The sequence below is a fragment of the Jaculus jaculus genome, chromosome X (assembly GCF_020740685.1).
Source record: "Jaculus jaculus isolate mJacJac1 chromosome X, mJacJac1.mat.Y.cur, whole genome shotgun sequence".
In the NCBI taxonomy this organism is placed as follows: domain Eukaryota; kingdom Metazoa; phylum Chordata; class Mammalia; order Rodentia; family Dipodidae; genus Jaculus; species Jaculus jaculus.
The window spans coordinates 120,804,804-120,829,527 of NC_059125.1; the positions used below are offsets into that span (position 1 = coordinate 120,804,804).

Here is a 24,724-nt window from a genome sequence, read left to right on the forward strand (position 1 = left end):
CTGAAGTGGCTAGAACTAATAAGGCTTGATTGTAGGTTCTTGAAATATGATAGTCTCTCACACTGTGATAAATCTCCAAGCCAGTAGGTCCTTTTGTGAGCTTTGAAGTGGTTTGTTATGAGTATGACACTTTAAGGGTAGCCACCTGGAGACTAGGGCACCTCAAGGCCATTATTACAGTGTTCCTGAGAGTCATAAATAGCTACCTTCAAGGTGGACACATGGGCCTATTGACTCAAATATTCTGAACAAGTGTCTTTCTAAGTGACAGCAATAAAAAACTTTTTTTTTTTTTTTTGAGGGGTGGAGACCTTCTGTAGGATGAAAAGGTTTTCCTTAGAGGTCATGCTTCCTAGATCTCACAGAACTTTGACAAACCATTAGAAGTCTGCTTCATGTTAACTCACTATAACTATATGGGCAGACCATGCTGGTCAATCAGCTATAATCACTAATTGAATAAACAGATGTGGGAGTGGGAGGGTGGGAAGAATTTATTTATTTATTTTTTCATGCTAGGGGTCAAACCCAGGGCCTTGCATATTCTAGTCCAGCACTCTACCACTGAGCTACATCCGCAGTCCTGGGGATGATATATGTTTTATTAACACCCCCTTAATTAAAGGGACAGATATTTGAAATTTTAGAGAAAACCTTTGGACATGTTCATTCCTGAATTATTTTGGGGCTGCAGTGGAGAAGCAGCCCATATTCTATAGCTCTCTAATTATTATCAGCATCACCTCACTGAACTCTAGATGGATTTGGAAATGGAATTACACAAAAGATACAATACTTTTCACATGACCAGGGTTTCAAGAAGACTTGAGAATAATAGTGAAATGTTAGAAACTTGGTTTAGCTTAAATTGGAAACAGAAAATAAATGTTACCTGCAGTTTTTTCTAGACACAACTGGAAGAAAGATAGTTTTGCTATCTTGAGTCCTTATTTTACCTATTGCAAGAGGCCAGAACTTAGCTCCCATAATAAGCAGAGTAACAGGCACATACCTCCCATCCTGCCGGCTTATGGTAAACCCATAATCACTGTGATGCAAGAAACTGACATTGACTCCTACAAGAGGGGTTCCATCTACAGCTACCACTTGACCTCGAATTACACAGGCACGCCTGCAACATAAGAGCAAAGGCAAACAGAAGTACATGTTAAACATACACTATAGGTAACAAATTGAAGAAACTTTGGAAAATATGAGAGCATAATGAATGAAACAATTGCATTAACAAGTAATAAGTACTGATAACATTTATGGAATGGTATGTTTTTATTTATATTTTGACAATTTCATAAATGTATACAATGCATTTTGATAACTCACTATTCTTCTTTTTCCTTCCCCCTCCCATGAAAACCTATCTTCTTCCTATTAAATCCTCATCCTACTTCCATGACTTTCTTATTTTATTTTTATTTTTTGATCACCTGATTTAAATTGGGATTGCTTGCATAATCATGAGTGGGAAGTTATTAACTGGAGAATGAGCAATCCTCCAGTGGATACTCCCACAAAGATATGACACTTCTTTATAAATAGCTTTTTTTATTAGTTCTGTACATACTTAGTGGGTATACAGCCACATTGGTACCATTCTCAGCCTCCTCCCTGTCCTCCCCACTCTGAAGGGACCCTCCTTGTTGGGGAATGAGAGTCATGCATCGTGAGGGTAGCCATCAGTTATGGGTAAGAGGCCATGTCTCTGTGTTTAATGTCCCAACATGTGGCTCTAATCTTTCCACCCTTCTTTTGTGAATTTCCCTAAGCCACGCTGGGTATGACTCTTTTTTTTATCCATTAAAGTTGTGATCATGCAAGATATCATTCTAAATCCTGATATTTTTAAGCTTACAATATTTTAGGTATAATTCAATGCAAAGAAAAATTCCAAAACATGTAATTTCATATCACATAATGTATTCTTAAAGTATGACACTGTAACATGCTTAATCTACTCCTTAATTTAGATCATTTAGCTGTTTTTAAAGTCTTTCTGAATGGAACATCTTATTTCCCTGGAAGATGGTCCTACTTATGCAAGAACATTTATCTCTCTTCAATATTAAAATGAATTACCTTAGTTAATATACAAATACATTGTAGCTATGACTAAAGTTCATGTTGATCCCACTTATTCCTGGCCTTTTCACCACAGATAATAAGCAATACCTATTTATTGTGTGGACTTCTTATGCAGTAAAATATCTAGGAATGAACACTTTTACAGAAGATTTTAATACATGAACATGTTGTAATTTGATCATATTCCCTTTTTCTTGCTTTCTTTAGATCCTTTCTTCTATTTCACCAATGCCCCTCTTTTATCCAGGTAATCCTTCTTCAGTTTTGTTGACTAATTCTTTGCCTTCTTTAGTCCTTTATGTCAAATTGTTGATGGGTGCAATATTGTGCAGGGGAAACGACTTCTACTGTAGGTCTTAAATGCACCAGCTATTTTATGTCTGAAGGATAGACCTTGGATTATGGGGATGTTTGAACAGCATTGGGAATGATAAAAAATAATGGGGACTTTTTATTTTTGGTTTTTCAATGTAGAGTCTTGCTCTACCCCAGGCTGACCTTGGGTTCACTATGCAGTCTCAGGGTGGTCTCGAACACATGGTGATCCCCCTACCTTTGCCTCCTGAGTGCTGAGATTAAAGGTGTGCACCACTATGCCCAGGTATGGGGACTTTTAAAGTTGGACTGAGTATATTTCATTTGACATCATTGGATGGTTATCCATTTATGGGGGTCAGGGATGGAATGTGGTGGCTTCACTCAGGTGTCTGCCATAAAATTATGTGTTCTGAATGTTATGTCCCTTGCTGGTGACAGTTTGGGAATCGCATTCTCCTGGAGGTGGTACATTTTGGGCTTGAGCTTATGTGTGTTATAAGCCAGCTGCCTCTTGCCAAGTTTTGGCACTCTCCCTTGTTACTGTTGTCTACCTGATGTTGGCCAAGAGGAGACGTCCATCCTCTTCTAATGCCATCATTTCACCCTGACAACTGTTCTTTTTGAGTGAAGGTATCATATAGCCCAGATTGGGCTTCAACTTGCTATATGTCTGATGCTTGTCTTAAATTCCTTATCTACTTGAATCAGCCAACCAAGTGCTGGAATTAAAAACATGTACCATTCTCTTTTTCTCTGCCTTTTAATAAATAAATAAATAAATAAATAGCTATAAATAAAAGGGCTGGAGAAATTGCTTAGTGGTTAAGGCACTTGCTTGCAAAGCCAAACAACCCAGGTTCTATTACCCAGGACAAATGTACAGCCAGATACACAAGATGACACATGTGTCTGGAGTTTGTTTATAGTGACTGAAGGCCCTGGCACTTCCAATCTCACTCTCTCTCTGCCTCTTTCTCTTATAAATAAATAAATGCATACATAAAAGCTATAAAAATACATGCACCATTATACCTGACATACGTATGAACATGTTAAGGCACTTGATATACACTGTCAAATTTCTTTCTCTGGGAAAACAAAACAAATAAAAAACAAATTTGGCTGGGTGAACATTAAGTTCCTTGACTATAATATGTTGTGCTTCTGTCTAATTTAAAGAAAACATTAAGCCGGGCCTTTAATCCCAGCACTCGGGAGGCAGAGGTAGGAAGATCGCCATGAGTTCAAGGCCACCGTGAGATGACAGTTAATTCCAGGTCAGCCTGGACCAAAGTGAGACCCTACTTCGAAAAAAAAAACCAAAAAAAAAATTAAAAAAAGAAAACACTATACTTATGCCCCTTTACATAGTGAGTCTCATACTCACAAAGAATGATTCTCTATTCCCTAAATGGGGATGTTTCCTAAGGACATAGTCAACTAAAGTGTCTATTTCAGCCCTCAATTCGATGACAAATTGTAACAAATTCTAGGAGTTTGGCAATTAGGAGGTCCTGGGACAAATTACAGGGCTTTTCACTGGTCTGCAGTTCAATGGAGGAGGTGTAGTTTTTATCAGAGTCTAGGTCTAGTTTTGGCTATTTATGAATTTTGTAGATGGAACACACAAGATCAAGGCAGGCTTAATAATGTCAATGATTCTTCCTAAATCCTTGAATATTTTTTTTCCTCAATGGGGGATGTAGGGTATTTGGGAAGATAAATCTTGGATGAAAAAAGGGCAATGTTATGAGTAACCCTCATTTTATATTCTTCTGACAGAATCAGCAAGTCAAGTCTAGTGTCTAGAGGTTTATAGTGACAAAATATCATGTGAGAATAAAAAATAACAATTAAATAGTTCCAAGTAAGAAAAAGATAGGTACCAGCCTCAGATTTTATTTTATTTTTTGTATTTTAAATTTTTACATACATACATATATGTGTGTGTGTGTGTGTGTGTGTGTGTGTGTGTGTGTGTGTGTGTAAGAGAGAGAGAGAATGAGTGCACCAGGGCTTCAGCCACTGCAAACTCCAGATGCATGTGCTATCCTGTACATCTGGTTTATGTGGGTCCTGGGGAATTAAACTTGGATCTTTGGGCTTCTCAGGTAAGTGCCTTAAATGCCAAGTCATCTCTCCAGCCCAGTTTTTAAAATATGTTTTAACTGATAAACTTCATTACTAAATTCCATTGCAAACTGAGAGACTGGTTTTAAGTTGAGCTAATAGAACTTCAGAATTACTTATGGTCTTTCCTTAATACCAATTACAAGCCATTAATTCTTCCACTTAGGTAGGCTAGTAACAATTATTGCTTTCAATGTTTATGTGTATTGTGAGCTCTCAGTCTACCATTCCTAGTTCTGCCACAAAGGTCTGGCTTTCTTCTTACCCTGTGCTGTGCAAATCTTTGAACTGAATGGCATGCAAATGCCAGATTCATATTTGCTTTGCCATAGCTGAATTTTCCAACCACCATCATTTTGAATTCCCATGTGCTTAAATAGAGAAGGCATTTGAAGTTCTTGAGTTCTAGATTTTGAACGAATCCTGACAAATCTGCTCTTAGGTGCTATGTCCAATCTTAACAAGGAATGGAAATAAAGACCATCTCTTTTTATACAGAGACATTTTAGAAGTCTTCACATGGGGCTGGAGGAGATTACTAAGTGGTAAAAGGTGCTTGCTTGCAAACCCTGAAGGCCAGGATTTAATACCCAGGTGTCTGAATTCATTTGCAGTGGCAGTAAACCTTGGTGTAATCATTCTCATTCTCTCTCTGTCTCTCTACTTGCAAATAAAATAAAATTATACAAGAAGTCTTCACATGGCAATATTATACAAGATTGATAGAGATTAAGTGTAAGAAAGCTATGGAAAATCCCCTACAAACTACTTTGAGATTGGAGCCAGGGGGATGAGATGAGATAGTATTAATGGAACCAAATTATTTAGGAATTATTTAAACATTGCTTCCTGAGACCTAAATGTTGCTGGTTAATTTTGGGGTGTGTATGGGTTAATTGTGAATTTGCTGAGCCTCTCCCAGTTTAACAAAGGTAGACTTTTCAAGAATGATACCTAACTAGTACTTTATGATTCCCTATTGGTAAAATAATTCTAAATTCACTCATTTTATTTGCTCATATTAATCTGGACATTATGTCTTTGCACAGTTGTACTAGACTCAATTATTTTTTGTTTATATTTTGTTAAACCTAGTTGGCATTATTGCCATAAATATTATGACAGACACAGATCTGTTTCTTCTTTGTGTTGTTCTTTTATATTCTACATGACTTATGAAGGATCCTGGATCATAAGTGAAAGACTCATAAAATTCATCATTATTCTGTACATTTCCTTTGCATTCTTCTCTTCCTTCATTCTGTATCTCATTCTGAGTAGACTTGTCTTTCGACTCTTATGCTCCTTAATATTTCTCATATTTTATGAAGCACACAGATTTGTGAGATAATGACTCATCAAAGTCATCATTATTCAAGACATTGTCTACCTGTTCTTCTCATTCATTTCACTCTTCATCATTCATAAATAATGTGCATTGACTTGTCTTTCTCCTCCTCTACTTTTTTATTCCTCATATTTTATGATTCATGCCAACTTACATCATATGATAAAGCCCCATAAAACCCATCATTCTACATTCATCAGTATTGAACTCTCTCTCTAATGCAATGCATTAGACTTTAAATGTGCTATGATTCCCTGTATCTTGCTGCAGTGGTTGCCATTATTTACACACTTCATATCATCCATTTTTACAAGAATAACTCTTACTCCTTTTATTCCTAGATTACTCAGTGATAGCACACTTACCAATAATCATTCACCAAGACCATTCACACAGTGTCTGCATTATCTAAATTTGGGGATAGTGTTAAAGTATCCTTTCTGTTCTGTTTGTGTGTGTGTAGTATGTGGTTTGTTTGTGTAATGTGTGATGTATACATGTGTATGTGCCCATTCCATGCCGAGTGTCAAGTTCTTCCTTATAGTGGGGTGTGCTCATCTGCTTTGGCTGGGGCTGAACATCTTATGTGTGGCTCCATCACTCTTCTGCCCATTCTTATTTGAGCTGGAGTCCATTATTGATTCAGGAGCTTACTGTTCACCCCCCTCTAATCTCTGCTCCCCTACAGGACTAGAGTTACATAAGCGTGTGGCCACACCCAGATGTTTAAGTGGGTCTTAGGCATAAAACACCAGCATTCTTCTCAGACTTCCTTAGGCCATCATGCTTGCCCTGGCACTGCTCTTAACCACTGAGCTATCAGCCAGCCCTGAAACATCTTTTTACCCGACAGGAAAAATATCTTCTTAGACAAATTCTCTACTTTAAAACAAAAGGTCTTGAGTCTTATTCTCTTTCTTGGGATACACCAGCTTCAAATGGCCAGTATGGTATAATGTAATACTGCAGTACAGCTGCCATTTTTAAAAAAAAAATTTGTTCATTTTTATTTATTTATTTGAGAGTGACACAGAGAGAGAGAGAGAGGCGAAGAGAGAGAGAGAGAGAGAGAGAGAGAGAGAGAGAGAGAGAGAGAGAATGGGCACGCCAGGGCCTCCAGCCACTGCAAATGAGCTTCAGATGCGTGCGCGCCCTTGTGCATCTGGCTAACGTGGGTCCTGGGGAATTGAGCCTCGAACCGGGGTCCTCAGGCTTCACAGGCAAGCGCTTAACCGCTAAGCCATCTCTCCAGCCCACAGCTGCCATTTTGTGAACTTCAATTTCTAAACTAGTTTGATTCCTAACTGTAGATGGTAGCCTTGCATCGACCTTGATTTCCTGATTTATTCAGGAAATGTGATTTCTTTCCCATTTACATATGTTCTGATTATTCTACTCAAGTCCAAAGAACCCTATATAACCCATTTTTGTCCAAGGTTAAACTCTAGCTGAGTAGTTATGTATACATAGTACAGGTCCATCTTAGTAATGTCAATGCTACCAGTATTTGTTTCTATATTCCCATTTTGTATCCCAGAGAGTTCTAGTTTCCTCTAACTGTATCTAACTCAGAAAGACCTACTTGGTCTGTCTTTGGCCTGCCTTACAGAAATATTTTAAGTTGTTTAAATTTTGCCACATCCAAACTAGGTGTAGGCCTATAATCTTAGCTACTTGGGGGACTGATAGGATGTAGGATGTACAGGATGTACTGTAGAATGATTGTAAGTACAAGGCTTGCCTGGGCTATGGAGAGAGATCAAGGGCAGTCTGTGAAACTCAGTAAAATCCTCTCTCAAAATAAAAACTAAAAAGCCGGGCGTGGTGGCGCATGCCTTTAATCCCAGCACTTGGGAGGCAGAGGTAGGAGGATCACCGTGAGTTCGAGGCCACCCTGAGACTACATAGTGAATTCCAGGTCAGCCTGAGCCAGTGTGAGACCCTACCTCAAAAAACCAAAAAATAAAAAAAAATAAATAAAAAAAATAAAAACTAAAAATAAATAAATAATAAATCACTAGGCATGTAGCTCAGTGATAGGGCACTTATCAGCATATTTAAGGCCCTGGTTTTAATTTTCAATACTACAAAAGACAAAACAAAACACAAAATATATTTTTCCAAAATCTTTATCATTAGACAACATAGAGAAATGTTCAGAATCTTTAAACTCAGATCATAGGAGCAACTGTTTGGGTTGTTACAAAGCTGGCCCTGCATGCACCAACACATATCTTCCCAGAGTGATCACCTTTTGTGCTTTTTGTGTGTCTGTGTCCATGTGTACACATGTGTGTGTGTTTGTGTGTGTGTCCTTGTGTTCTCTTAATGGTAGGCAATACATGCATTACATCTTTGCCTGGGCTCTTCTTTGATTCATAGACATGGATGGGTTGTTTTGTATCCTTGAACTTTTCAAAATAAAAACCTCTCTCTACTGTGGGTGATTAGAACAAAGTTAATTGAGTTTAGGGGAGCATGTCCAGTGTGACTTTGAATGCATGAATGGGGAAGATCACCCCTCACAAATGCCTCTTTTCCTATTGTTAGGAAGATCTAAGCTGCTGCCAAGCTGTCTACTGGCTACCACTATGCTAAAGCAGCAACCCCAAAGGAATTGCTTCTTCACTTTAACTAAATGTTGAATCCTCCAAGTGTTTATAGTTTGTTCTGAAGAACAAGGCATCTTGGGAAATGCAAGTCAGAATATACTTTACTAAGAGCCTTATTTAACTAACAAGCTGCTTGTTAGGCAGCTCTGATGAAAAAGGTCTAATCCATTTTGTATTTGCCTTTTTCACAGCAGAGTCAAATTATCTCTACCCTTCAATCAACTCTTGGTTCCATTCTCCTCTTTACTTATTTTGTTGTCTTTTGTCTTCTGTGTCAAATTTCCAATATTCATTCAACACCTCTGGCAACAACATTAACCTCCAGCACAGAAGTTGGTTTGAAAAACAAGGATGAAAACTGAATTGCTGAAAGAAGATGTAATTTACTGCATTGTATTTCTGATTAAAATCTTTCATAATGGAAATGAGGCTCAGAGCTCAGGAAGTTACAACTATTTGCTTTTGTTGCTAACAGGAGTATAAACAATCATTGAAAGGTAACATTCAGAACAATGACCAAGCCAGCAGGGGCTACATCTGCAGGTGGGTACGTTAGACTGCTTTCTCCATAGGAACAGATGAACTCCTTTCCACAAGATGCGCTCTCTGGACAAGGGATAGCATTGAGGAGGCTGGGAGAGGGCACATGAATCTTCTCATTAGTAATTGAATCTTGCCTTCTAAATTCCTCCATGAATTGCCAGTTGGTTCAAGATTGTGTCGGTTGTGGCAAAGTGCTCTTTCTTGGGGGCCCTATTGTCATATATATATACCTCTGAGTGGTTGCAACCAAGAATTTATGATATTTCCTTCATCCACTGCCATCACATAATGACTAAACGAGTCTTTAGAGTTCAAATATTGGGATATGGTGTCAGTGATAACTCCTTTATTACAATTTTTCACTCATATAGGTCAGTGATTCTCAAATGATGGCACACCCTAATCCCCTGGAGAGCTTGAATTTAGATAGAAATTTCCATAGAGTTTCTGATTCAGTAAGTCTGGTGTGGGCTCTGAAACTTTGCATGTCTACCATGCTGCTGATCCTGCATGTATAAAGGCCAAATTTTGAGAAGTGTTATTTTAGTGAAAGCAAGCCAATCACATAATCAGCCAATTAAGGTGTATGAACTTCTTGGGAAAGTGACCATAAGAAGGCAGGCAGATCAACAACTGGTTTCCAATCTTACCATTACCAATTTTCTTTCAAAGAAGCCTCTGGTGAAAAAGGTTTGTAATTATTGCTATTCGGGGAGTCATGTTAAAATGGTCATGACAAAGTGGTGGCTGAACTATAAAATGAACTGTGGGGTCCTTTCACATTCAGAGATTTTTAAAAAAGAAATAGGTTTAAACTAAATTTATCTATTCCAAATGACTGTCACTCTTCTCTCCTGCTGATCTCATTACATAGTGCTTGTACCTATGTTATTGTACTTGTCATAACCTGTCTGGCATGATAGTTACAGATCCATCTGTCTTGTGTATTAGATGATAGTCACTCTAAGGCAACAACTGTGATTTTCCTCTCTGTGTACTTCTGAATGTCTCAAACACACAGAATGTACTGAAGAACAATTACTAGAGTTTTTGCTTAAACATTTCCTATGTAAACCTGTGAGGTACTTGCAAGGTATGCTCATGACACTGCTTCCAGAGTTTCAGAATGACTTTGAGGTTCCTGTGTTAGATTCTTCCAGTTCATTTGTTAGAAGGCTACACTCTGTACTGTGCAATACAACATTCTCAACATGAGAGATTTTTGCGGGGAGACACAGAGAGAGAAAGAGAGAGAGAGAAAAAATGGGCATGACAGGGTCCTTCAGCCAGTGTTACAAACTTCAGAAGTGTGTGCCCCCCTTGTGAGCATGCGTGGTATTGCATACTTGTGTCATTGTTGCCTATGGCTCTATGTGGGATGTGGAAGATTCAAACAGGAGTTCTTAGGCTTCACAGGCAAGACCGTTAAATTGTAAGCCATCTCTCCAGCCCAAGAATTTTGTTTTATAACTGACTGTTTTTGGGGGTTAAGTAGCATTTGTGTGATTAGGCAGAGTGAACTGTCCTTAAATGCTTAATATACGCATATGAACCACATTATTCCTTTATGTAATATCACATATTACTATTTTGTATTTCATAATTTAAATTCATTTGAAAATGCTATTACCCAGGTTTTTCCTTGAGGGGGGTTCCACAAAACACATTATGGGTTTATAAAAATTTTATTTTATTTTTATTTATTTATTTGAGAGAAAGAGAGAGAGAGAGAGAAAGAGGCAGATAAAGCCATAGAGAATGGGCACACCAGGACCTCTAGCTGCTGTAAACAATGCTGTAAACAAAGCATGCACCCCTTTGTGCTTCCGGCTAACCTTAAACCTGGGGAATTAAACCTGGGTCCTTTGGCTTTGTAGGCAAATGCCTTAATCACTTAGCCACCTCTCCAGTCCCCCTATTTTGTTTTTTTGAGGTGGGGTTTACCTTTAGCCCAGGCTGACCTGGAATTCACTGTGTAGTCTCAGGTATCCTTGAACTCACCGATCCTCCTACCTCTGCCTCCCAGGTGCTAGGGTTAAAGGCATGTGTCACCACGCCTAGCTAAATGCTGTTTGGACACATGTTATCTAGGCTGGTATAGCACCATGAAATCATTTAATGTTATATAGCATTAACCCATGTTTATGCTCAAAAAATGTGAATGCAAAAACAATGTGAATGCAGTGAATGTCCATATGCAAACCCAATAAAATCTCATTATTTAAATATAGCAGGCTGATTTCATAGTGCTCAATTGGTCACTGCACAAATAAGCAGCACCTACCAGGTGGGTAACATTAAAAGCAGATTGGAGCATTACCTATCAACATTCCAGGGCTCTGGGAAAGGTGGTGCTATTGAAAATGCAGATAGCTTCTTAAGTAGAATTATTTTCCTCATGGCTAGCGATGTTTCAAGTAAAACAAAATGGGGGCACTCACCCTGAGGGAGGGTAGCTATTTTCCCATCTGCCCTGGTAATTGCTTGTCAAAAGTAGGCTTGCTTTGGATGTCTGAGATCCCCAAAGTAATGGGAAAAAGATCAAGTGTTTTGAAGCAATAAGAAAACTGACGACACAGTCACATTTTCCTTCCTGAGTAAGTGCCAGTTTGCTTCATTTAGACACATGATTATTTTTGTCCAGAATTTGAATCCTGAAATACTTGTCCTGTAAGCCCTTGTTGCAACTCTTGAATAGTCTAAAGTATGCTTCTTTTTCTTTTTGGTTTGTTTGTGTTTTGCTTGTTCTAAACATTACTCAAATGGTCTTTGTAATCAGCCTTATGGGGTTTTGTTAACCTCATTAACTTCTCCTGTCACTTCTTTATGGACCTGCCTTTCAAGTAATGGATAGTCATTAAATATAGGGCAAGCCCTTCTTGTTGGCAATCTCCTGGGTATGGATTATCTTCCTGCCACATAGAAAATGTGGCCTAGCCGTAGCTACTGCTGTATTCTAGTTCAGATTGAGAATTATCCGGAGGACCAAATTTATTCTCAGTTTCGGACCTGGAGAGATGGCTTAGTGATTAAGGAATTTGCCTGAGAAGCCTAAGGACCCAGGTTTGATTCCCCACCACCCACATAAACCAGATGCACAAGGTAGCACATGCATCTGAAGTTCGTTTACAGTGGCTGAATGCCCTCCCTGGCGTGCCTATTAACTCTCACTCTCTCTCTGCTTCTTTCTCTCTCAAATAAAATAAAATGAACAAAATACAAAATTATTCTCAGTTTTAGTGAGCCCTAATATGATGTGGGAGTCAAAATTCTTTCCTGTTTTGTCCCATACCCTTTTACAGTGGTTTTATGTAACAACATACTTACCCAGCAAAATGACTACTTTTTGAACTGTACCTTTCAAATTGGTTTCTAATATGCATCCTGGCGATGACTGCATATGCATTACTTTTTGGTGTATGTGTATAATGTGTGTGAGTACAATGCACTTGTGCTATGGAGTACATGCAAAGGTTAGCAAATAACATTTGGGGGTGGGTAGTGGCTTTCCATGGCATTGGAGGCATGGTCTATGTTTTTTACTACTGTGCTTGCCATGATAGCTAGTCCATTAGTGCCTGGGAAATTTTCCTGTCTGTTTCCTGTGTCATGGTTGGCATGCTGGGATATCAGAAGTCACCGCAGCTTCCCGCTTTCACATGAGGTCTGGGGATGTGAACTCAGGAACTCAGGTGTGTCTGTCATGTGCTTTCCACTGAGCCATCTTCCCAGCGTCTAAATATGTACTTTGCATAAATAAAACATTCAGCACTTACTTACTATGTCAGACACTTTCCTCACCTCATTTCATTTAATATCCATATAAACCTGAGTAGGTACAACTATTAGACCTCTTTTAAACATGAAGAAACTACACTTTTAGAATAAAAATAATGCTGTCTTAATAAGGTAGCACAGGCAGTAGGTGCTATATTGACCTGGATTCAGAAGAGATGGGGCTTTCCCATGGATCATTCTGGGTAAAGGTGCAAACAGTGTGCCTAGAAACAGAGAGTACTCACCTGAGCAGGCAGCTCTAGCCATGGGAAATCATCAACAGTACAAATTTACCAACTGCTGAGCACTTTTTTTTTTTTTTAAATTTGAGAGCGACAGACAGAGAGAGAAATAGGCAGATATAGAGAGAATGGTCATGCCAGGGCCTCCAGCCACTGCAAACGAACTCCAGACATGTGCGCCCCCTTGTGCATCTGGCTAACGTGGGTCCTGGGGAATTGAGCCTTGAACCAGGGTCCTTAGGCTTTACAGGCAAGCGCTTAACCACTAAGCAATCTCTCCAGCTCTCTTTAAAAAATATATATTTATTTATTTGCAAGCAGAGAGAGAAGTGAGAGAGACAGAAGGAATGGTAATGCCAGGGCCTCTAGCAAATGAAATCCACGTGCATGTGCCATTTTGTGTATCTGGCTTTGTGTGGGTAGTGGTGAATCAAACACAGGTTGTTTGGCTCTGCAGGCAAGCACTTTAACCACTGAGCCATCTCTGTAGCCCTGCTGAGCACTTTCTATGTGCACTACATGTAATGAAAATCAATTACAGAATATTTTTGCATTGACTATCCTTGCTGGAGACAAACTAATATTTTTGAATCATTTGTAGTCACTGGAAGCACATAGTGTGACTGAGACTTAGAATAGACATAAGAATTTGAGCCTTTTGATACTAATATAATAGCAAAACACAAAACATTAGATCTGTCAAACTGAGATGAGCTATAGATAGCTACTGATATTGCTAAATATGATTTGTAAGTATTTTAGAACATCAATTGAATAACCATTTGGAGATTTCTGCTCTAATTTCTCTTCATTTTTCTTTGTCCAAAAGCATTTGGAAAGAAAAAAGTGAATGTCACACATTTTTTTTTTTCTTTTTGGTACCTTTAGGTGTTGTCTGCTGATTTCAGTAGCTAGTCAACAACCATAAATCTGGGAACCTTCAGCACTTTGTAATTTTTTTTTTAAATGTGTCTTGAACATGTGTTTCCTGAATTTTAGCATGAGACAAAATAGTTGTCTGAAAATCAGGAGATCCTGCCTTCACATGTGTAACACCTTTCAAATAAATGAGATCAAAGTGCTGTATTAGCAAGTATCAACAGCCGTACTTTCCACTTAGGCCAACAACTGCAGAGGTGATAAACAAACGAGGCTGCTCAGGAAAAAAAAAAACAAAAAAAAAACCTGAAAGGTAAAATCACAAGGAACATGCTCACAGCCAAGCATACTTGAATAGATTTCCCGGATGTGGGCAAGACACAGGCAGTGCCTGCTTTTAGAAAGAAAGGTAACTTAGAGGATGTTGATGCCCCATAAAGAGCTTCCTTGTTTCACAGTTGATTCAACTTATTCAGCAATTGTTGCTTTGTGTGTTTATTAACCCCTTGTATATGTATACTTGGTACAAAGTTTTCCTTGTTCATAGATTAAAAATACACAGATTTTCCATTAATTAATAGACTTAGGGTTCTTGCACAGATTCATGAAAAAATTAAGCCAAAGCACATGATTCAAATTCATATCTTAGCAGTGACTGGTCTATCCATAAAACTGTGAACATTAGTACTGTGGAATACTGTAATAACATTGCATTTCATTAAAATACTCTAAAATATTGGTTTCAATTATCTTTTCTTTTATTAATTCTGAACCAAGAAGTGATTGATACATATTGGGTTTCTTCTAGGTTCAACTAATTGATGATCAACTATTTTTTTTAATTTTGTTTATTTTTATTTATTTGAGAGCGACAGACAGAGAAAGAGGGAGAGAGAGAGAGAGAGAGAGAGAGAGAGAGAGAGAGAGAGAGAGAGAGAATGGGCACGCCAGGGCTTCCAGCCACTGCAAACGAACTCCAGACGTGTGTGCCCCCTTGTGCATCTGGCTAACCTGGGTCCTGGGGAATCAACCCTCGAACCGGGGTCCTTTGGCTTCACAGACAAGCACTTAACCGCTAAGCTATCTCTCCAGCCCAAATCATCTATTTTTTCCCTTTCGTGATACAGTGGTCTAGGGCTGCAGCTTTTCTCTTTGTAGACCCCATTCATTTGGACTGAGGAATTCAGATTCTCTCAGTGGACTCTTGGGGGTCTGGGCCCTGGACAATTAATCGGTAAAACCTTGTATAGTAACCTCTGGGTTACATCTTGAGATGGTTTCTTTTGCCTTATAATTGCACATAATGTCACAGAATATTAATCCAATGGCTCCTAAAAGACAAGTTTAGACTGTGTTAAAATCTATTGTTTAAGGGTTGAGGTGGTAAGAAATATTTGTATCCAAATCATCTAGCATGTAGCTGAATGTGGTGAGGACTCTGATCTAGCGTTACCTCCTTAGGAAACTTACTGGGCCACGCTGTCAAAAATGATGACTCTTCGTCCCTGGTCTCTGGTGCTTTTATTTTTTTTCCACTTAACAGCATTTATTCCTTCCTTACATTTTCCTTTTCATCATAGTCTGGTCTTTGCTATACTGAGGAAATATTGTCCCCTAAAGCACAAATCCTAGGACAGTGTCTATGACCAAATTTAAAAAAAAAAAAAGAGAAAAAGAAAGAAAAGAAACAGGTGAATATAGTGATGCTTATAAAATTTGAGTGATATGGCTAATAATCCTCTCCAATATGGACCACCTTGAAAGAAATGAGGATCTAATATGATGAAATGACTAAAGTGTAGTTAGTGGGATTTTTAAATTATGGAAAACAGGATTTTTTTATGATTGAAATTTTTTTGAATTCATTTGCTTAGAACAAAGACTGAATTGTAAGAAAATTTAGAGCCCTAGATGCCAAAGGATGGAATTTCTTGTATATAGTTAAGCTGTTGTATGAGTAAACAAGCCTGGTATTTTGCTTTCAATCCCGTGTGGTTGTCAATTTCAGTAGCTCTTTGTGTTTACTTGAATCAATTAGTCCTGTCTCTAGGTTATTGCTGAAAATTTACTGGTTAATCTCATTTCTGTAATTGTTTAATGACTTCAACCTATGTACTAGGATACTTCATATCAACTTAGGTTACATGTCTAGCCTATTGAGTCACTTCAATTTGAGACTCATAAATTGATGAACTCAAAGCTCCCTTTAAAACTTGATGTTCCAAGATCCACCAAACTTATTGAAATTTAATTTAATTTTAATCATCTAAGTATTTACTTTTTTTTCCCCAGTGCTTGGTAACAAGCCTAAGTACTTGCACATACTGGCAAGCACTTTTCCACTGAGCTATAACTTGAACATGTTACTTGTACATGAATATGGGATACTATATAATCAAATATGGTCTTTGCCACTGGAGAGTAAACTGTGACTGAGTTCTGTTTTTCTTCTGTTTACTTCCAGTCACAAAACTGTATTAAGTTTCAAAGATATTTTTCTTTTTTTGTAAATGGAGAGAGACAGAGAAAACAGAGACAGAACACACACACAGAAAAAGAGAGGAAGAGAGAGAGAGAGAGAGAGACAGAGAGAGAGAGAGAGAGAGAGAGAGAGGGAGGGAGAATGGGTGCACCAAAGACTTCTCCACTGAAATGAACTCCAGATGCATGTGCCATTCTATGCAGCTGCCTTTATGCAGGTAACTGGGTAATCAAACCTGTGTTCTAAACTTTGCAGTCAAGCACCTTGTCCACTAAGCAATCTCTCCAGCCTCCATTCACACAATTCATAATACAGAGTGTGTTCTTAAGAAATATTTGTTGAAAAACTAAGTGAACATAAATTCTCATTATTTTTGAAAAATGAGTCAATATCAGAGCTTTACAATGGACTAAGTTAATCTGGAAACACTACCATTTCAATACAAAAAAAGTAACTTATATGTAGTTACTGTTAATTTTCAGTCATTATTTAAGAGCAGCAACTTTGTAGTGATAATTATTCTCCTGCACCATTTCTTTAATGTCAGTCTTTTGCCAATAATTTGTTTTTGCCATTCATAGGATCTCAAGTGGTGTACATCCCCTGCTCAATGACAGACAGCAAACCATGTTTTATTAAACAAGCTATGATAAGTAATTATGGCTATTAGCAGGTATCATGACTAATCAGGAGCAAGAATCAAGGTTTTATTATTGAGTAGGGTGCAGTAAAAGAAAAAGACAGCTTGGATAAGAAAACAGTTTGCCAGGAACTCCATGCTCAAGGCATTTGTAAGACCTTAAACTATTTAGAGGAACCTCTCTTATTTTCTAGTGAGATACAATAATGATGAATGCCAAAGTAAGCGAGTTAACAGCAATCTTCCTACTGACTCCTTAATGTTGCTCCTTATCTCCTAACTCTTTTTCTTGGTACTAAATTTTAATTATCTAGCTCATAGAAGGCAGAGAGAATTATTGATGTTTATACAAGATTGTGAATGCTTTCAATTATTGGCAGGCTGTGACAGTAGAAGATATTGTAAGATAAAAAAATGAATAATTATTTTTATTCTGCCACATAATCACTTGATTTCTTATGAGTTTTATTTCTGTGCTATTTGGAGAATTAGAATATTATCATTGGGCTAGTTTTACATTTTGGAATTGGTTTACTCAAAGTCCTAATAATGTCTTTGTGTTCTATTCAACCAAAATTTGCTGATTTTACGAGCAAATCTAAGAAGAGCATTTGTACTTTACTATTACTGCACCTAGACCAGGAGTAGTGGTATACACTTATCATCCCAACACTCAGGCAGTGAAGGCTGGGATATGAGGAGTTTGAAGTCATTCTCAATTACATGGTGAGTTTAAGGCCAGTCTGAGCCATGAGAGACCCTGTCTTATCAACAAATAACTGAAACTAAACACTCAACGAAACAACCATACGTTTTTTAACTTTTTTTTTTTTTTTTTTTTTTTGCAAGGCAATGGGTTAAAATCTGGGGTATGGTGCTGTGACAGATTAAAGATGGTCAGATATTCATCAATACTTCTTTTGTTAAGGAGTGGGAACCATATCCTCCCTCTTGAATCTGACTAATCTGTTTTTACATATTTGAGTACATATAGCACAAATGCTATGTGACAATGTTTATGCCCAGTCCTTAAGAGACCAGCACCTTTCATCTCTGATATAAAACAGCTCTCACAAACCCAAGGGCTGGCTACTTACAATGCCAGCAGGCAAGCCAAGAAGCTCATAGAGATACTATGTATGGAAAGACAGGTTCCTAGAGGTTTTCCAGCTGTTTCAGCCCCCAGATATTTGATTCATTCTAGAGGATGTCTCTAACATAAGGGAGCAAAGAAATGCCATTGTGGCCATGTTTGTTGTGTCTGAATTTCTAACCCATAGAATCAGTAGATACAGTAATCAATTATTTTAATCCACTACTTGAATTATTTTTGCAGAGTAATAGACATTTAAGATTATGGGTGAATACATCTGACTGAGTCATTGTCTGCATAGAATTGAAAGAATGAGACAATTTAGAGTTAACAATGTACTTCCTAGTGTGAACCCAGAAAGAAAAATATAGCAACTCCATAAAATGTTAGCACGAGAAGAAACCCATCATCTCTTTTAACCTTTTCGCTCTTGGAGCTTCTTAAGTGTTCCTATATACTTAGTTTGGTCCCAATCCTAGAATTTTTTTGACAAAAGGAAGTGTCTCATCAGCAGTGGCTTGAAGAGGTCATTTTATATGTATTCAGCAGCACTACTGTGGAATTTTAGGTTTTTACACTGTTCATAAAATTTACTCTGTTTAAATCTACACACTAAAGGTTCAGAAATCAAGTAAAAGAATAACAGGTATGTAAAGTCTATCAGACAAAGAGATCAAACCTCTCAGCTGACATACACTTTAATATTTCTAAGGAAAGCTAAGAAATTGCACTGACTGGAGGTCCCAAATTCAAATGCCAACAGGGCAACACATATAAGAAGAAAGAGACAGGAACCAAGTTTTAAGTGGTGAGCTAGAGAGGCATGACATGCCCTATCCCAAGGTCCAGCTAGCCCTTATCCACACCACTTATATCAGACTGTGTGTCTGATATTGCTAAGCTTTGTGAATTTTTCTAAAAATGTTTGAAAAACCAATTTTTTATTTTTGATATACCAATTTATAAATGTCAGGCCAAACAAAATACATATGTGGGATGGTTTTGAACAACCTCTGATTGAGGTGCTTGGCATAAATTGATGTGGGGAACAACTTCTCACAGTTACAGAATAGACAAATGAGTTTGGCCAGACCTTACTCCAGGGGCTGCATTAACCCTGGTAGATTTCTGTTTTTTATTATTTTTTTAATGCACTTCTCCATTAGTGATGGCTAGTGAAATGTCTGGCTTTGCAAATTAGTGCTGTCATTTAGTTTAATGTACTCTTGTTTTTACATATTTATAAAAACCCATTACATTATTAATAATGATTAAATGCTTAGACACTGAAGATCAATAATGCTTCTGTTCACCTATTTACATTATTAAAAAGTAATAAGTCATACAGGGCACAGAGAATATGTGTGGCTTTCTTTTTAGCCATGTTTGGAGTGCTACAGGAAAGGTTGTATTTAGGGAAAGGTAAGTGCATTGGGTTTCCTGTGGGCCAGCTGCATGTTTTCAGTGGTGTTACACAGAAAGGTCACACAGGTACATATTCCATATGCTTTCCCATGCTAGTGAAGCCATGCAGAACAAGAAAATCTAGTCTCCTTTGGATGCAGAAGGAAAAGCAATTATTTTTAACCTGTGTGTGTCCTTGTAGCCTTAGTCACCTTTGTGCTACTGACGATGGCTCCACAGGCTTCTGATTGCCGTGATGCTCAGCAGCTCAGCTGTGTAGGTCATGTTTGACTAGTAAAGGAGCAATCCCTATAACAATCTTTTCTTCACCTCTCTACTCAGCTGTCTCTCCATTATGGTGCAAAAGCCAAAAAACAGTAGTGATTTTCCGGATTATGGAGCGTAAGTGTTCTAGATATATCCGAGGGGAGTCAATTCATAGTCCAGGATTTATAAGAGCCATGTATCATTTTAGGGGCCGGTGCCCCAGCTTTCTAAGTAGCCAACATGGGTCAGCACAGTGCTTTAGAGATCAAGCTTTTGGCACTAGTCAGTCTGGGTTCAAATCTTGCCTCTGACACTCATTGATTTTGACTTGGTGCAAGTAACTGGCTTAGCATCTTATTTCCCCCTTCACCCATGTTCCTGTAACTAACACCAATAAACTCACTTTTTAAAAATCAAATACCAGTTTTTATGTCTTCACAAGAAAAATAAACCTCTATAATAGTCTATACCATTTATACTTCTGGTGAAGATTAAATGAAATAATTTCCAATCAAGTGTGACTTTCTACAAAGAAGTTGTTCATTAGCATTAATTCAAAGTTTATGTCACGGAATGTACTAAATTGGACTAGATTTTTTAAATGCTTGTTTTCCATGTTTCTTGTGTTGACCAATATGCCATTTACATAGAATTAATTTGGTTCACATCACCAGACTTGCTTAAGGACTGTAGAAAATGGAGCAGCTGTGGCATAATGGAAAGGTTACAATCCAAACTTGCTGCCCTGTGTCATTTTGTGCATTACCTAATTTTTCTGAAACTCTATTTTTTCTTAGATAAAATATACTAAACAAAATTACACACTTCACAGGGATGCTGTGAGAATAAAATGAAGTAGTTAGGCTTTAGTGTTTTGTAAACCAAAAGAAAAACTATATATATAGATATAGGCAAGAGATTATAATTGTTATTACTTATCTATGTGATCAGAATTAGAAACATTTTGCCCAAAGTTAACCCAAGTTAAAAAAAAAAAAGCATGTTTTGTGTATGTATGGGTGGGGGGAATAGAGTTCGATTGCTTGTATTCAGCAACTTTCTTTGGAAAAGACCTGCACATTTTCTGACAGAATGGACTGTAATAACTGTGACCACTGGATGAGGAGACCCATCGCTCAGAATTTAAATGTGACTTGCACAGCCAAATGATAACTTGGAACATTTTACAAAAGAATGGGAAAACTCAATCAAACTAGGAGGAGGAGAAGGGCATTAACTATCACAAGTAATAGGTTTGTTCACTGTGTGAGCAGCTGGCAAGCACTGCTGAAGCATGAAGCTGAACCGCAGGGGTTTGAGTTTGTCCTGCCTTTTCTGTGTACTGCTCAAATGCCCTGGTCTGGGTCACAATGACTCTTCTCATGTCTCTTTCAGGTCCTGGATTTGTCCCCTTACTTGTATTCAGTGTGCCATTTAACACATCTCCGTTTCATGAAAGTTGATATTTCTCTTATTTTTTTTCTGTTTTTCTCTTTTTCTTTCTTTTTTTGAAGGGATTTCTAAGTGTGCAGAAAACTATGGAGTTGTGTTTATCTTAAGTAAGAAAATGGGAATAATGATGGTTCTCTGTTATTGCTTCACATGTATACAATCAACAAATCTACACTATCTAAATAATTACTTTGATTTAATCTCATCTGAAAGTCATGTAAGAGCTGTTACTGAGCTGGCAGAAATGTTTCCGAATCTCTTTGCAAATTTTGACTAGATTCCTTAGAAGAACAAAACTCTTGTGATATGTTGGTATTTGACTTTGGATTCTGCCAGAGACCTAAAAGGTCAGAATCACATAACATTAAAAATAATGAAAGAGTTTTTAGTTTCAATGAGAGTTTATGTATGCACTTGAAGGGAAGGGAGGGAAGTAGACTTTTCTTGCTTATCTTTGTTTTTTTTTTTCCCCCCACTGCTTACAGGATAACAGCAAATTGTAATTTTCTCATATTATCACAAGTATTAATATAAAGTCTTGAACAAATACTACTTGGGGACTCATAATGTCCACCAGTTTTCAGCTGAACATGTGTAATGTAAGTAGCAACTCATTTGCAAAATTTTGTATGTGTTTTCAAAAGAAAAAAAACACTTACACTTAATGAACTGAGGAGGATTTTTTGGACCAAGAAATATTAGATTTAGTGACTTACCTATAGTTAGTTCTAATTAATAAATTATATCATTGTGGAAGATGAAGTCCTTGAATGCCAATGAGCAAATTCATGTTATTGCACTTCAACTTAATAAGCTGACTTAAAAAAAATTCTTTAACCAATGAGTTGGACTTTGGTCTCACTGGAAATTTATGTACTTGAAAGGTTTTAGAATATAGATTTTCACAAGTCTTTTATATCACACCAGGATGCTAAATTCATGCAATCCATTCTTCAGGAAATAATTTTTCATCATGGAAAAACCCAAAATATAGCTTTTGATGTACAAGTTTTTTCAAAGAACCTTTCCAGAAGCTAAACAGAAAATCAACAAATTTCATTTGTCATTACAAGACTCTCTCTCTCTCTCTCTCTCTCTCTCTCTATATATATATATATACGTATATATATATGTATATATATATATGTATATATATATATATCATAACTTTTATGATAATCTCTAGAAATTTGTCTTTTCTTAAGTAATTGATAAAGGTATAGATTCCATGGAAGTCCTAAGAAATATATCAGTATAGGCAGGATAGAATGATAAGCAACTTGTTCTTTAGAAGATCTCTTTTACAATAAAGGAACATTATCATCAGTCTTCACTAAGGAAGAAAATAAAATTAACATGTACCTGCTGTCGAATGAGATCTCTGGAGGAATGACATGAGTACTATCCTTGCCAATAAGAAATTTGATTCTGTCATAGAAAAGTCTTGAAGTATGCTGAGAAAACAGGGGTTGGCTTTGCTGAATGAGATCAAGCGGATCTGGTGAGCCCTGACAAAGTGGGCTTACATAACAGTTGCTTTGTTGACAACAATCTGGGTCCACACAGTCTGTCAACCCATCTGAGAAAAAGAAAAAATATTGACATTTATCTCCAAGAGAAGCAACATAGTTTAAAACATGTAAAATGAAGAGAAATAGAAAATATAACATTAGGTAATCTTATTTCTAGATTAGAACCTGTTACATTTGCAGATCTTTAGGAATTATTGCTCAGTGAGTTTATATTGTTCTTCAGAGAAATCCCCACTATTTTGTTCATTAATCTTTCCTTTCTACATGTGTGTGTATGTGCATATATACAGAGCATATGTGTGGTGTGAGGTGAGGTGTATGTGTATGTGTGTCTAGAAGTGAGTGCCTCATGCCTGGGCTTATGGAGGCCTGAGGAGAATTTCAGGTGTTCTCTTATCATTCATCTGTGTATTTCTTTCATAGAGGTGAGGTTTCTCCCTCAACTTGGAGTTTCTGTGCCTCAGTAAGCCCTAGGATTATCTGTTCTTCACTTCCTGTAGACTTGGGTTACAGATGTACATGGTCTGTATCCCAAAAGGCCCTCATGCTTAAGTGGCAAGTACTTTTAATGACTGAGACATCTTTTAAGTTCAAATCTTCTTTTGCTGAGTTCTCTAGCATTTATTGGCTGGAGAAGATAGTTTATATAGTTATAATGTAGCATTTGGCTATAGTATTTGGTGAGTTATTGATGTACTCAAAATTAACCAGTAGCTGTATTTGTATTAAAAAATCCCTCCCAATATTCTGCTGATAATTCTCAAAATCAAGGCTGAGATTTTCTTGGTGACAAAATATTTAATGCAGAGATTTTCAAATGTGTAGTAAGTTACCTGGGGAGTTTATTCAGTAATTGTATACCTGAGCTCTACATACTGAGTCAGAATTTCCACATAGCTTAATGTTATATTTTCCTACATTCTTAATCCTGGTGATTCTGAAAGGTGCAGAACCACATTCTTAAGGAGTTTATATAGTAGCTAGAATGTATACAGTTATGGTTAAACCTAAGCTACATGAGTGTAATCATCCACTTTCTCTCATTGTTTGGGCCATCACCATTTGCATTAGACTCCGGAATCTACTGTGGTACCAAGACAGAAACTTACATAAGGACTTCAACCTTTGCAAGAGAAATGATTCTGATTAAGGGGGCCATTGGAGGAAGAATAACTAGAATATTTGGAGGGGTTGAGGTAGTGTCTCTTTCTAGTTCAGGATGACCTGGAATTCACTGTGTAGTCCCATGGTGGCCTTTCACTCTCAGCAGTCCTCTAACCTCTACCTCCTATGTGTTGGGATTAAAGGTGTCCATCACCATGCCTGGCTTATTACTAGAATTTAATAGGTACAAAACACCATGTGAGTTGCTTGGGGAGCATTAAGAGAGAAAAATCTCCTTTTTTTTTTTTTTTTTTTAGGAGCTCAGCATTTAATAGAAAAAAATAGATGTGTAAACAGCTGACACACCAGTGAAATAGTTTTACACTAGTAAGAAGGGCTGTTGGAAAGAAGTCCACGCAAAAAGAGGGGGTTGCAATGATTGACTGAGGAAATGGACACTTCACTCCATACATAAAAAGCAAAATATATTAAAAGTCCTTCCAAGACCCTTAAACCAAGCAAGTGGTTCTAATCCAGTTGTTTAACAAAGGTTAAATAAAAAGACGGTAATCTTAGCTCACAGTAGAATAGGAAGGTGCAGAGGGATCAGAGGCTTCTTGAGGGTACTCATGAAAGTAACTGGTGCTGGTTTCCTGCAGCTTTTTCACTTGCTCTCTTCCTTACTTGACTGCTCCTGTTGAGCTGGTAAGGGGGTGTACCACAGCTGGGGGCAAAGAAAGTCATCCGTACCAAGGAAATGGGCATTTGGAACAATAATCCTAGGACACCCAGGAAATATTC

General features: G+C 37.5%; 1 protein-coding gene across 2 annotated transcripts in view; it reads right to left on the reverse strand.

The window, feature by feature from the left end:
* Tenm1 (teneurin transmembrane protein 1) overlaps positions 1-24,724 on the reverse strand; it is an 850,812-nt gene that overhangs the window by 150,787 nt on the left and 675,301 nt on the right. For both annotated transcript variants that reach the window (XM_004653940.2, XM_045140035.1), the window contains 2 exons: positions 22,650-22,866; positions 1,013-1,132 (listed from right to left, as the gene is read on the reverse strand). In XM_004653940.2, the coding sequence (XP_004653997.1) occupies positions 1,013-1,132; positions 22,650-22,866 (337 nt within the window). The remainder of the gene's footprint in view (positions 1-1,012; positions 1,133-22,649; positions 22,867-24,724) is intronic.